Below are 15,680 nucleotides of genomic sequence, written 5' to 3'. Positions count from 1 at the left end.
GTTTTAAAGTTTGTGTTTAGTAGTCTCCTGTTATTCCAAAGGACTTGCCCTTGTAGGTGACTTGCCTTTGCTCTCTCACTGCTTTCAATATGTTTTCTTTGGTTTGCATGTTTAATAGATTAACTATAATATGGCAAGGAGTAGTTGTTTCTAGGTTTTGTCTGTTTGGTGTTTTAAAGGCTTCCTGTGTCTGCATTGACATTTCTTTCTTACTTTAGGGAAAATTTTCTTCTATGATTTTGTTGAAAATGCCTACTAAGCCTCTGAATTGAAATTCTTCTCCTTCTAGTGTACCCTGAATTCTTACGTTTGATCTTTTCATAGTGCTTCATATATCTTGACATTCCTATTCATACCTTCCTATTAGTTTGACTTTCTCTTTGGTGGACTGTATTAGATCTACTATCTGGTCTTATTTTTCATATATTCTTTTCTCTCCTTTATCCATTTTACTGGTGAGACTTTCTACGGAGTATTTTATTTGACTGACTGTGCTTTTTAGTGCTACAATTTCAGCCTGATTTTTCTTCAGTATTTCTATTTCCTTACTCATGTCTTGTAATGACCTCCTTATTTCACTAAGATGGCTTCCCAGGTTTACTTGGAATTCCTTCAGAAGTTTGTTTTCTTCCTTAATTTTTTTGTTTTCTTCTTTGATTCTTTTCATTTCTTTTTTGATTTCTTTGAGCATAGATAAATTTATTTTTTTGAAATCTTTGACAGGTATTTCCTCTAAAGCAGTCTCATTGGGGCATATTTCTGATGGAGTTATAATTTTGGTGGGATTATACTTTCTTGATCCTTTGGGTTTCTTGTATTATAATGTTGTGATTTTTGCGTAGTGAGTTGATTTGATGCTTGCAATTTATAATAATTTGCAGTGCTTTTTGATTTGAAAGTCCAGTTTTATGAACCTTTGGAGTAGGATTTTAAGGTGCCCAGTGTAGCTCTTGTACTCCAATCCAGCCACAGAAGTAATCCTAGGTGTTGAGTCTGCCTACTGTTCAAGTATTCTAGTGGGATGGGTAAAGCATTTTAATGGCAATTTCTAAAATTCAACTGAGCAATATACACAATCAATGAAAACTAGCACAAGGTGTGCAAGAGTGGGGACTGAAACAGATAACCTTATAAATACGTAAACCCTAATGGTGTGTTTTGCTCTACACCCTTAATCCTGTCAGCTGGGAGTTTTAGACTTCTCTTCTGAAATGAGTTTCAGTTCAACCTGGGTCTGAATAAGACCCTGCCCCCAATAATGACAGAAGAAAAAGACAAAAGCCCCAAGAGTCTGAGAGCATTAAAGGCCATTAAAGTCAACCTCCAAATACAGCTTAATTGATAATGGTATAGCCAACCAAAAATATGTAACCAATAACCTGACCTGACATAGAAACAGAGATTAGCACTTCCAGTGCAGGCCTATATACCTGCTTTTTTGTCAGTCAGCCCCGTTGCCTTTTGTGATGGTTTCAAATCTCACCAATGCTCAGTGACCACCTCAACCCCTCCATGTTGTGCTGTGAGTCTGGTGCTCTGATCAGCTGTGCTAGATCCCCTGCCACCAAGAGCTGAATGCCTTCTCCATAGTGTTGCAGTTCTGTTGGTTGGGGGATTGGACAGTGCAGGAAACTTGGGGTTGTACTGGAACTGCTCAGCTTATGTCCAGCTATATCCCCTTCAGATTTCTTGACTTTAGAAGGAGGCTACTGAGGTTGGAAAGTCCCCTTGTTTGGTCTCTGTTCCTGCAGCTGGGCACTGAGTGTGCACATGGATCTGTGTGGGTCCCCTGGTTTGGGTCCGCAAACTCCTCGGTGGGATTCTGGCCCATTTTCTCCTTATGATAGATCTCAGTGTCTCCTGCTTTTCCACTGTGGCAGGAAAAAAAAAAATCAAAAAACCTTACTTTTCAGGCAAAGAGTATGTTTTGCTGCGGTTTTGCTAAAATACCTCCCTAGGTTAGATTAGTGTGACTCCTATGCAGTCATTTTACCCAGATGTCTTCTCAAGTTCAGCAATTCTTTTGATCAGAGTCTCATTTGTTGTGTTTCCATTTGAGGATTTGATTTTTTGTTGATTTCTCTATGATTTCATTGGAGCCTTCCATTGTGGGACTAGGCATCCTTGGTGGAGATCTTTCAGTTTTCTGACTTTCATTGGCTTCTTTGCATTGTGTTCTACACATTTTGGGTAAACACTTTAACTCTGTTGATAAGGAAGCAAGTTTCTGTCCTTGTACGATCTTCACAAAGTATTCTCTTTTAAATGTGAATTGGATTGGTATACTGGTATGATGGGGTTATAACCACAGATGTGCAGATTGTGGAGATTGCAGGTACATCAAAAGTTCCTGGGGAACTGGTAGCTCTGTCTTACTCCACTTGCACATCCTCTACAGCACATGGGAGCCATGGGTTGGGCAGCCAGAAGCAAGGAAGCTGGAGAGCCAGGAACAAGAGGCCAGCTCCTATAGTGGCCCATGCGGATGTGGGTACCCAGGGACCAGTCAGGATACCAGAGTAAAAGGCCTGATTCCCCAGCCCACTCATAGGAATCAGGCCTCCCCAAGGCAGCAGCCGGGGTACTGGAACGAGGAAACTGGAAGGGGACCCTCCAGAAGCTCTGGCCTATGAACTCCTTACTGAGTACACCATCCAGCACAAGGTATCCAGGAAATAGGGACCTAGGGGCACTTCAATAGGAAGGTGGAGCAAGGTGCCTGTTTCAGCAGCAAGCTCACAGGATCCAAGTAGCTCCAGGCCAGCTGCAGGGGGACCTACCAGGACACGGGAACTGGGAGGAGTTGAGGACAGGGAGATCTAGCCTATTCACTCTATGCTGCATGCACCCTCTGACATGGAGTATCTAGTTTCTATATTATACATATATTAATGCTTTCTCTCTAAACTGACCTAGGCATCAACATACAATGTTTTACAAAAACTTGGATCAGATCAATGAGTTACATACTATGAGACAATGAAAGACCTTCCCCCTTTTATTCCAAAGGAGAGGAATGATGTTACATAAAAACTAGTAAAAAAAACATCTGCTATTTCCAACTAGAAGACTAGTCACTTAGCTAAAGCAAATGCATTCATTCATTTTCCTATTCATAATCATGAAATGTACACCAGAATCTGACTTGAAAAATGCACCCTCTTGATTTCCCTTAAACTGCCTAACCTTGTGAAGGTACCAATGGTAAGCCCCACTCTTATAAAGATATTCCCTTTTAGTACTGTGGTTAGTAAAAGAGTGATTGTCAAATCAGATAATGATCTGGACAAAGGTGTAAATAGCATTTGGATGAGATTCCTGGGTGATGATGAGAAGCAAAAACTAATTCACAAGTTACTGAAGATTTTATAGCAGTGAGAAGGAAATGAGGTGAATGAAATAACTTGAAGGTTTGCTTTGAATTCTGCAATATCATAAAACCCTCTGGGGCTTTGTCATTATGCAGAAATGCCTAATGGTAAAGAAAAAGTGGCTGGCAAGTTCTTAAAGTAAAATATTTTGTCCCATCCAGATAGTGATCTTTTTTATTTAATTCTGCTTAAAATATTACAATAAAATTAACAGGAAGGAAATATGAAAATAGAGTTTGGCAAGTGGTGGGAGGCAGTCATAGGAGGGAGAAAACATTGGCAGTGTTCTCTTAGTGCTCCACTACTGAGGTTTGACCTACACAGTTCCCTTTCTAGTATCAAGATTCAGGCGCTTGGAAGAAAGCTATCCTTTACTGGCATCTCTTGAGACAAGTGAACAGAAAGCTAAAAAGAGGCTGGGTCAAAGACCCTAAGTTCCCTATTGATGAAGCCTTTTTTTTTTTTTTCTTTTTCCTAGAGAAGATATTGTCTCCAAGGGAATAAACATGTGTTTTCTAAAAGGAATGGATGCTCTGTCCAAATGATAAATACCCAAAGCAATTTCCATGGCTGGATTCTTCTAGATCTAGAATACTACCCACTATTCAATCACTTAATGGAGAATTTAAAGTGCTCATCAAGTAGACCAAAATGAAAATCATAGGCTCCCATATATGCCAATTTATAATGTTGTATCTCAGGATCTGACATAAGGATTGGGTATGAATAGAAAAGAGAATACAATCTATGTCTTTGAGAGAATAATCATCCATAAATAAGAGAAACTTTTTTAAAGATACAGAGGTAACAAGAAATACAAGAACAAAATTGTACTAACTGCAAATAGATCAATGTACAAATTGACTCTGGAGAAGTAAGGTGCATTTCACTGAAGGAAGAATGATAGCTATGGCCTAGGTAGAACACCAAGTACCCACTGCAGAGCTAAACGAATGAGGGAAGAGTATGAACAACAGGTATCAGAAAAATATGTCCCAGAGTACTTAGAGTTGTCACAGTGACTGGAGTATATTATTCAAGGGATAGAAAAATTAAATAAATCCATAAAAGAAAGGATAATTCATAAAGGGCCTAGAATTTATTATTTATCTATACTTAAACCCCAAAACATATTTTAAATGAAGAATTTCACTTCAAATTTATGTTTATTTATTTTTGTTTGACAAATAATCTCTATGTGTATATGGAAAATATTATGATGCTTTGATATAGGCATGTACTGTACCAATATTGTACAAAAATTCCATTATATTACCTCATATATTTGTCAGCAACATAGCACCTTTGTGATTTGGCCTGTTATAGAGTTATTAGTTTAGTAAGTTTTTAGGTATACAATATGTTAATATTGCTTATGGAAATAATTCAGAAATAAATCACCAATGCTGACTTCTCCAGCCTAACAGAGTGCTTGTAAACTCTGACCACCATCATCATGTCCCCAGCCTGCTCTCTATCCTCAGGCTCAGGCAGAGGTATACTCTTTGATATAGTGTAGATCACTGGAGACACTGAACTTTTCTACATGTTATTCTGCATATTGGGAAATTGTACATAGTTAATATGATAATTCTTACTTTCAATCACTAATTCTAATACTTCAGATTTTTATTCAGCCTTTACATTACTTAAGGATAAATTCTTGCATGACACACAAAGTATATATTTACTAGACTGCTTTTGCTTTTTTTGCTTCAGAAGATGAAAACTGTGTTTTCACCTGAATTTTTAATTCACTCTTTGCCTTTTAAAAAGTATGGAATTAGATTTTTTTAAATTACAAACTATTGCTGTAACAGATATCTTGAGGACATGTGATTGTTAATATCACACATCCATGTGAGCTCTCTTGAAAGTACATGTGATATGTGTTTTTCTTCAGATTTGCACATATTCTATTTACATCTATATAGTCACACCTTTGGAAATTATCAAACTCCCAGGAAAACCACTAATTTTTATATCATAGTTTATATAACTCAAAGCATTGAAATAAATTGAAAATGGTGAAATAAACATCATACCTTCCATATCAGTTTCCAAGGGTCAGCATCATGACCAAGCATCCCATGAACATCTGTTTCCTTTCACAACCAATGATAAGACTTTGTCTCTGTCTCGTGTCACAGCCCCAACCTCTGCTCCCAAGGATTTGACAGTCATTACTCGAGAAGGGAAGCCCCGCACTGTCATTGTGAGCTGGCAGCCTCCCTTGGAAGCCAATGGGAAAATTACTGGTAAGAACCTAGCCTCTTCCTCAGCATGCCCCTTGCCCCTCGGCCTGTGAATGCTTGCCTCATTTACTGCTCTTGTCTTTTGAGTATAGATTCTGTCACAGCATCTCAGTACCTTTCCTCACCTACTGACATGTAGTTCGGTAAGGGTGCCTCCAAATACCCACACATACACATTTCCTTTGAGATGACTTGTAAAATGTAGATTTGCATTAGCATAGGCCATTTGCTTCCCATTCTGTGGAATATTAAGACAACCTTCTTACGCAGTAAGAGTATAAAAGGCTGAAAAGAAGCTGGTTGTTTGGCAATTACAAAATACAGAAGATCCCTAATGATGGTACAGTTTTGTAACACAAGTGAAAGAAGTTTGTCTGGGGATTTTTAATTTATCATTTAGCTTTTAGCTTCTTACTTAAATCATAAGGTTCCAAAATACTTATTGACTGACAGAAATTGAATATAATGAATATTTTACAGTGACAGATTTATTTTGCCAAATATCGCTAATAACATCAATGCCTAATTAAAGCATCCATTAGAAGTCTATAATGTTAATGTAGTATGAAAAAATATAATGGAGTTCTATTAGAGACTTTACATTTAAATGATCTATTTAGGCTTCTAATAGATTACTCCATAGCATATAACTATTATGAAGAAAATATTATATAAATCAAAGTGTGCACATTTTAGTACAATTAACTTGAACCAGTGGGATAGAATCATGGAAGATTTTTTTGTGTATAGATTACCAGTTTATAGCACAACTACAAATTAAGAGTGATTCAGTCACCCTGTGATTCAGGTAAACATCCAGAAGACAGTTTCAGATAGAAATCTCACTTTCTGTGTTACATTTTGAATTGTGCAAAAAAGAAAAGATAATATGCAACTTCCAAATGTGATTGAAACTTAAGTTGAAGATTTGTTTTTCCTAAGAAATTGCTTGTAGTACAATGGCAAACAACTTTTATATGAGTTGACAAGTATGGATAACGAACAGAGGCATAAAATTTCCCCAAATCTTATATGTTCAATTGTCAGCATGTCAGGTTTTTTAAAACAGGCTGGTTCACTGCAGCTTTCTTTTATTCTCCTTTCTCAGTGTGGTGACCTATTTTCATTGGTTCTTTTTCAGTACTTTTATAGATTTTGATTTACTTATGTTTTATTTTATTATAAGCATAAGAATGTGGTATACCAATTGATAATAAGCTTAAGAAGAAAAAAAAATAGAAGTTATCTAAGTGTAAACCAGTTATGAGGAACAAATATTTCTGGTAGATGCTAAAATAAGTCATGTGCTCCATTCATTTAAATTCTATACTTTTACTCAAATAAATCCCATTAAACTGTCAATGCAAACAGTAGTATGTGTTTTCAGTTCTGAAAACACATTAAAAAAAAAAAGCTATTTGGAAAAAGTCTAGCATATCCAGTAGTTTCAGGGACTTCATTTTAACTTAAAAAGTTCTGATATATTTAATTTATAAATTTTGGACTGATGCAATAGAATTTTGGAAAACTATAAGAAATGCTTTGTTAATGTGTGTGTTCCTATGTAAAACACATGACTTCTTCTGTGTATATTTTTAAAATTAAAGATAAGCACATTTTAAAAAAAAAAGCTGTTTTGCTTTTCATGAAAAAAGGTCCAAAGTTAGTCCATATTAAGAAATGCAAATTAAGCTACACACTGAGATTAAACATCATGCATACTTTATTGTCTCCATACTTTACTTAGTTACCCTATCAATAGTTCTTTCATCAAATTTCATGTGTTTCATTTTGGAATATGTGAATATGTTTGCCTTTAAAAAGCCTGGATAATTTATTCAAACAAAGCTGTGATTATCAAGTGGAATATTTTCATTCAGTTCAACTGGGGACAACTACTGAGCATCCTTTGAAGGTGTCCATTTACTTGAGGAGGAAGACAAGTGGGTGAGGAGGGTAATGGAAGCTTTGAATATGATGTATAATAAATACATGTGTGAAAATATCATATTTTGAACAATTTATATACACTAACTAAAATAAACAACTTAAAAAGAACCCCAGGTCAATCTTTCATTCATATTCCTTTGATAACATATTAAAACTCCAGGCCAATGCCAGAAGGCACAGATTTGTGACTCTTGTCTTTAAAGGGAGGTACAAGCTCTGGGCAGGGTTCATGTTATGACCCAGGGTTACCTTCCAAGTTAACATTCTCTGCATTTGTTTCTTTAGTCTTTGAAGTAGACTTGGTCTGAAAGGAGATGCATGGACAACTCATGTCACCTCCCTGAATTTCATTCTCATATCTTCATATAAAATAACAATAGAAAAAACCTCTCTCAAAGAATTATTACATTAATAAAATGCCGAGAAAAGATCCTGATGCCTAGAGAGTACTATTATTATTCTAATTTGAAATTCATTTCAGAGGGAAGCTCTGTGGATGTGCTTTTCATAAAATAGGCATCATCAATTTGTAAATATAAGTACTTAAAAACTTACACAAAGAGAGGATGAATGAGGAAATTCAGATAATGTTAGTGCATAAAATTCCTGATAATGAACTGGAAACTTAGAAACATGGACTTGCATTTTCAAAAATAAATGGTTTAAAGACAATATGCCTGACATCCTGCTTAACAATGTGAGTATGGAGAGTTATTACTTATTCCTATTAATTTACTTTAAATGAAGATATTTGGGGTTTCTGGGACAATTCATTTGAAGTTGAATAACCCAAATGTAGAATAGCTAGGAAGGCCCATCCTGAATGACTACAATATACGTTAGTCAAACATTCCTCTGATCTACATCAGAATTTTTGTTTAATTCACTGGAGGAGAGATTAGGCATAGCATTTTGTTTAAAATGTTCCAACTGATTTTTTGTTTGATTTGTAGTACTGGCGATTGAACACAGGCCCTCACCTATACTAGGCAAGCACACTATCACTGAGCTACATTCCCAGGGCCTAAGTAATTTTTAAGATATAGCCAAAATCCTGAAACTTTAACCTAAATAGATATAGAGCAGATACTTTACATCAGAAGATAATTAGGACAGAAAAGTATGTTTATTTCAAAAATTGTTTCCCATCTATATAATCTCATTACTAAAGTTTACTTTTTTTCTATGTCTTTTGTTCCTCCTGTTCTATTCCACTTGCTTGAAGTTCTCTTCTGTTTTGATATTTGTAAAATCACCAAATTATTTTTCTTTTCATTTTTGGATATTTGCTGTACCTATTCCTTCACTATGATTTCCCAGAAAGTGGCTGTTTTCATCCCCCTTTTTTTTTTATTTCACTGGAAGGTATGTACAACAGAATCTGGATACCCATAAATACCTACTAGGAGATCTGGAAACTTTATATTAAGCCAAGAAGATTTAAGCACTATATCCAACTTCATATTACACATTTCAAAGGGCCTGTACCTATCTTACTAGCATCATTGTTTATTCTCCTGCTTCAGCCCAATCTGTTTAATTTTTATTCTGTAACCCACCAAAATATGCCAAATAACACCTTATTATATATCTATGTGGTGTTGTAAGTTGTAAGGTTATCAAGGTCTTGGAACCACTTAGGTGCTCATATTAAAATTACATTTAAGTCGTTTTTGTAACTGATTGGAAGACCCATGAGAACAGATTTGAGATTACTTCTAACGCTTTCACCCAAATCACAATATTCTTGACATTTAGCAAGTAAGTAACACTTACTGAATATATATTGATCTTTGAATTGCTGTTAATTATATTCCCTCTGACTTGAAATCAAACATCAAACCCTTAAAATATACCTTAATGTTGATTATGAAATGATAACATAGCTATAGTTACTGTACAGAAGCTAATATAAATAGCAACATTAGATCAAGTTCTTAAAATATGTTGTCTGGAAGCAACCTGTTTTCAGAAGATAAAGTTAAAATATACCTACACTAAGCAGAGTTGGTAAAAGTGCACAGAAGGTAAATGGTAAAACTATGACTTGAGATCCAGTTTTCCTGCCTCCAGAACCTGCAACTGTGACCACAGAATATGGTTTCTATTTCCTTTGTCTATAGGCCCCTGTGTGCAGTAAGCATGATAAGGCTTTGAAAAACTTTCATTAAGAATTTAAAAGTCCTCCCTGTTTGGAGCTCTTAGTAGGAGATGTGGTATTATAATCCTTGGGTTTTCCCACAGTCTATCTCACAGTCTATCTGATCACTAATGCATAAGGAAAGAATGGAAAAATAATATAAAAAGAACAAAAAAAGTGGAATTGAACTTTGGGAGTTACAGCTACATATTTGGGTCAATTAAGGCAAAATAATTATGTTGTATTCATGCATATTTGGCAAATATTTGATGCAATGACAGTTTGTGGTGGTGTTTGCAGTCCAAGATGGTCCCACAGACTCTGATGGCATATAATACCTTACATTTTGGTCAGCTGTGGTGAATGAAAAACAGAATTAGACAAACAGAGTGAAAAAACTAAAGACAAATAAAAGGAAATAAATACAGAGGCCAATAAAGTAAGGGGTTGACCAAAGACTTTGTTCCAACTTTTGTGGTTGTAAAAAATTGTGTTAATGATGGATTGAATAAATTAAAAATATTCCAAACTTGCACATCCGAATGAAGTGGTGTACTTTCTCTATAGCCAATGGTAAAGTTGGATGACATCAGCTTCTTTTGTCCACGTTAGCTCTCACATTGAAAAATAAAATAAATCCCTTGACTTGTCCATAAATATCAAGACTCGATTTCATTTCTGAACATGTAAATGAATAATTTTTATGGAGACAAATTATAACAAAGATAAACATTTTGTTCCAATTTGATGATGAAAGTAGGAACACATGTAACAGGCTTAGGCTGGAGACCCATTCTCCAAAGTTTCAGCTTCATTCTGACTTAGAACAACCAAGGAAAACATTGATAATTTCATTGTTCAATTTCAAGCTAATGTTCTATCAGTCTAGAGAATTTCAATTTATGAGTGAGTTTCAATACCTATTATGTGAAACAATTTTGTTAGTTTTTTTTTGAGGAAAAGAAAAGCAATATCAGGTAAGACTCCTAAACTTTTATTTTTTGAAGAGATAAGACATACACATAATAAAATGTGAGAAAATTTTCCAGTACTAGGATCTTCTTTTCAATAGACATAGTTCTTTTGGGAGACTCATTGGGACCAAAGAATATGAGAATATCTTGCTGATTCTGAAGACGGGGACTGAGTTATAAATGAACAGAAAGCCAGAAAAACAACACTTTATGAAATGATATTTTAGAGCCCCCTTCCTGGTATAGCTTTTCCACCTCAATATTCACAGAGAAGAGAGTCATGCAGCATTCTCAAACCCGTGGAATTCTTTGATATAGCAAGTCTTTTACCATTTCTTTCGTGAGTTCTCAGCATTTTTGAGACATTCATAGTTTCAGTATTCACACTGAAACATCCAACATATCAACCAAAGCACTGACTTCTTACCTCACTTGATTGCAGAAATCATTCAGGGTTCAGATGCTTACAGCTATCCTCATCTGTGTAACATTATCACATGTTAAGTAGCTTAATACTCAGTATTTTCATAATTACTCTGTGTCTGGATCTAAAGATACCTTAACTAATTCTCTGCTTTAAGGTACATTACAAGGCCACAAATCAAGATTTCATCCTGGCTGAAATCTCATCTTTAGTATGATTAGAAGAATATTTGCTTCTAAACATGTAGCTGACAGATGGATCCACTTCCTTACTGACTGTTTGCTACCTGGTCACCCCTACTCAAAAGATTGCTTTATCAAAGCCAACAGTGGAGAGAATCTATGCCATCTGCTAGTAAAGCAGAACTCATAATCTTACCTAGAAGAATTTTTCAGGGGATATTTAATCACTTCCGTTGTATTCTTTTGGGTAGAATCAAGACTCATAATTTAATCATAGATAGAAAGTGTGAAACAATGGTATAACTAGTTCAGACGGGGAATAATTGAAAGCCATGTAAGATGTTCACCAAAAGTATTTCCTCAAAAAATAGCGTTATATTTGATCACTTGTACCCCCCCCCTTTCAGGCAGTTCCCATTTTTATGGATAGATTTAGGAAATGCCAACCTAGAGAAAGATAAATCTTACCACAAAATAGGACGGTGTTTTCAGTTTTGATCAGATTTTATTCAAAATAGGATTCTGGATGTTGGACTTTATAACATAAGCATTCTACAAATCCACAAGGAAAATTCTCTCCAATTCTTCAAGACACATTAAGTGACAAGTACTACAAAATCATAAAACTCTCCTATTTCATTAAATATGTAGAATAAAGTTTGCAGAGATGAAAACTGGTCATTGAATAAAGTTTTATAATGTATTTACAATATGTAATGCACACACTTTTAAATTTTTTTTGTTTATTTTTATTTCTTTATTTGAGAGTGACAGGGAGAGAGAGAGAGAATGGGCACTCTAGGGCCTCCAGCCACTGGAAACAAACTCCAGATACTTGTACCAGCTTGTGCATCTGGTTTATGTGGGTACTGGGGAATCAAGCCTTGAACTGTGGTGCTTAGGCTTCACAGGCAAGGGTTTAACTGCTAACCCATCTCTCCAGCTCTGAAAAAAATTGTATAGGTTAGATATATGGTCCTTGAGGGATGAGCACAATTTGGATGGAGGAGATAAAGAAAGGTAGAATTGAGTGAGAATAAGAGAACAATGATGACATAGATAGCAGCCTTCTTGAGATGAGAGTATCTGCTAAAATGTAGATATGGTGCACGGCACTGAGAAAAGAAAAGATTTGTCAGGACACTCTGAGCTAACCTTGGCAGGAATATGACAGTGTTCCTAGTCCTAGTGTGGTCAAAAGAGACTCAAAAGGAAAGTATAGGTAAATCAAAGGTAGACAAGTTTTTAAGAAAGACATTTATAATAATGTATGGAATGCATAAAATAGGGGCATTGTGGTCAATGTGACATAGATATCACTACAGAATTTTGGCAGAAATGGAGATCAACACCACATTCGTGTAAAGAAAAGTATACATGATGATACCCTTTACAGTTTCATCTGACAGTTTAATTTTAATATTATTATTGTTTGTAAGAGCTGCCACATTCAGCTGGGGAGATCGCTCAGCAGTTAAAGGTGCTTGCTTGCAACACTTGTCAGCTCAGGTTCAATTCCCCAATACCCTCTTAAAGCCAGAGACACAAAGTGATGGGTGCATCTGGAGTTTATTTGCAGCAGCAAGAGAACCTGGTGAGCACATTCTCTCTTTTTCTCTCTTTTATTTCTTTCTCTCCCTCTCCTTCCTTCTAGTTGCAAATAAATAAAAAATATATTCTAAATAAAAGAACCAACACACAACTTGGCTAAAACTAATGTTTAAATATGCATATTTTATAATATGTAGGCTTGTTTTGGTGTATATTTGACTATCATGAGTGTGTATACCATTACTATTCCAGTAATGATCCCATAACTCAGAGAATTAATGCTATCACATGGAAGGTAATAGTATCCTAGATGATTACTAGATCACCTGTAGTTAAGTGAGATTGATTTGCATATTTGGGCCAGACTAAGATGGTAACAAAAGATTTAGTGCTTCAATGAAGGGCATGATCCCGACCCTTCTGCCAACTAGCTCAGGTCACTCTCAGCTTCATCATCAGTAAACAGAGGGCTGCACAGCCCCTGCCAACTTCACGGAATTATTGCGACAATAAAATATTATCATTCATGTTCTAACACTTTAAACTTGTACCGCTTTCCACATTCTCCAACACATCTTTATTATTTAAGCACAAGTCAAAATCAGCATTACTTGATTTTCATTATTGGAATGCAGTGAAATTTATACAGCTGTGTTATACCCGTTTTACGTTTTTCATCATGCATATTACTTAAAGAAAACAAATAATAAGGATTTATAGGTGGCAAAAGCACCCATTTTAAAATATGGCACATATTTTTATTTCTAATGGCCCATTCTGTAAGCTCTTTACATTGAAGCAATTATTTCCGTAGTCCTTGCGATTTTAAAAGCATCATTGCTTTAGAACTGAGTGTTGAAGCTTACAGACTGTGCGCCTGTAATAGTTACTGCAGTTATATGTGAGAAGTGAGGTGTTTAAAGGAGTAGAACATGCATTTCTCACACCGAGCAAAGTTGTGCTTCTCTATTTCTGCAGCTTATATCTTGTTTTATACATTGGACAAGAACATTCCCATAGATGACTGGATTATGGAGACCATCAGTGGAGATCGGCTTACCCATCAAATCATGGACCTCAACCTTGACACTATGTATTACTTTCGGATTCAAGCACGGAATGCAAAGGGTGTGGGACCTCTCTCTGATCCCATCCTCTTCAGGACTCTCAAAGGTTTGGGCCATTTCCTACCATACCTGTTTTGTCCTTTGGAATCAACATAAAGAAACAGCAAATTGACCTTAAAATCTTAATTACTTTTATTTATTTATTTGAGAGATTGGAAGGAAGAAGCAGATGAGATAGAGACAGAGAGAGAATGAGCACACCAGAAACTCCAGCCACTGCAAACAAACTCCAGACACATGTGCCACCATGTGCATCTGGCCTATATGGGTACTGGGAACTTGAACCTGAACTCTTAGGCTTGGCAAGCAATCACCTAACCTCTAAGCCATCTCTCCAACCCCAATAAACAGCAATTTGGGATGGAAGCTGCCCTGCCCCATTTCATTTGGCAAAGTGACTACAGTAGGCATTCAAAGTACAAAAAAAAATTTACCTTTGACATTCAAGGCCAACATATACAAAGATATATATGTGTTCTGCCATCAGAACAGAGCAGACATATATAATATTTAACTTTTTAATATTTTTAAATATTTTTTGTTCATTTGTATTTATTTGAGAGTGACAGGCATAGAGAGAAAAAAGCAGACAGAGAGAGAATGGGTGCACCAGGGCTTCCAGCCACTGCAAACAAACTCCAGATGTGTGCGCCCCCTTGTGCATCTGGCTAACACGGGTCCTGGGGAATTACACCTTGAACCAGGGTCCTTAGGCTTCACAGGCAAGTGCTTAACCACTAAGCCATCTCTCTAGCCCAATATTTAACTTTTAAAATTTATAATTCTTTGGTATTTTTATTGGTTTGATCTCTATTGTTTCTATCTAGGATTTTATGAAATCTTTATTTATATATTTTTATTTTTGATGGTTTATTTGTTTACTTGAGAGAGAGAGAGAGAGAGGGAGAAAGAGAGAGAATGGGCATGCTAAGTCCTTCAGCTGCTGCAAATGAACTCCAGACACTTGTGCCACTTTGTGCATCTGGATTATGTGAGTCCTGGGGATCAAACCTGAGTTGTTTGTCTTTGAATGAAAGTGTCTTAACCACTAAGCCATGTTTCCAGCCCAAATCTTTGGCATTCTTATGTAAGGAAATAAGAACTACAGTGTTTTGGATTATGTAGCTGGTTTAATATCACCAACTTTAGTTTTTCTTTCAGGAACTCTTATCCATATATATTATAAGAAAGTTTAATGATACAGATAAAAAATTCAAAGAATTTTTTTTAGTTAGAAGTCAGAACAAAATGAAGAAAAAGAATCTTGAAATATGATTAGTAGAAGAAAACTGCACATGTATATAAGAGTGTAAATAGCTACTCAGGTTAAGCACTGCTACATATTTATACAGAAAAAAATGCTTATGTTGTAGAATAGTCATAATTTTAAAAATGTGTTTAAAAATGTGTTTATAGAAGTCATTATTTTATAGAATTGTGTTATTTTTCCATAGGAAAATGGTTGGAAGAGCACATTTAATTGATGGAAAAGTATTTGAATGCCCAAAGTTTATATTTAAAGATGTATTTTCCTGCAAGGTGTAAGTTGTTTTAAAATGGGATGACTTGGGTTCTGAGGAGATGGCTCAGCAGTTAAAGGCACTTGCTTGTGAAGACTTGCTGCTGGCCCAAGCTCATTTCCCAAGCCACCTTCACAAAGCTGGACAAGCATCACTTTGCAGTAGCAAGAGACACATACAAAAGAA

The 15,680-nt window shown here is 35.7% G+C and overlaps 1 protein-coding gene across 3 annotated transcripts in view; it reads left to right on the top strand.

Annotated features, from left to right (window-relative positions):
* Positions 1-15,680, top strand: part of Dcc (DCC netrin 1 receptor) — a 1,292,030-nt gene that overhangs the window by 1,178,043 nt on the left and 98,307 nt on the right. For all 3 annotated transcript variants that reach the window (XM_045143229.1, XM_004667488.2, XM_045143230.1), the window contains exons 19-20: positions 5,522-5,629; positions 13,826-14,020. In XM_045143229.1, coding sequence (XP_044999164.1) covers positions 5,522-5,629; positions 13,826-14,020 — 303 coding nt within the window. The remainder of the gene's footprint in view (positions 1-5,521; positions 5,630-13,825; positions 14,021-15,680) is intronic.

This window comes from Jaculus jaculus, chromosome 2 (genome assembly GCF_020740685.1).
Source record: "Jaculus jaculus isolate mJacJac1 chromosome 2, mJacJac1.mat.Y.cur, whole genome shotgun sequence".
In the NCBI taxonomy this organism is placed as follows: domain Eukaryota; kingdom Metazoa; phylum Chordata; class Mammalia; order Rodentia; family Dipodidae; genus Jaculus; species Jaculus jaculus.
This window is presented reverse-complemented; position numbering and strand designations above follow the sequence as displayed.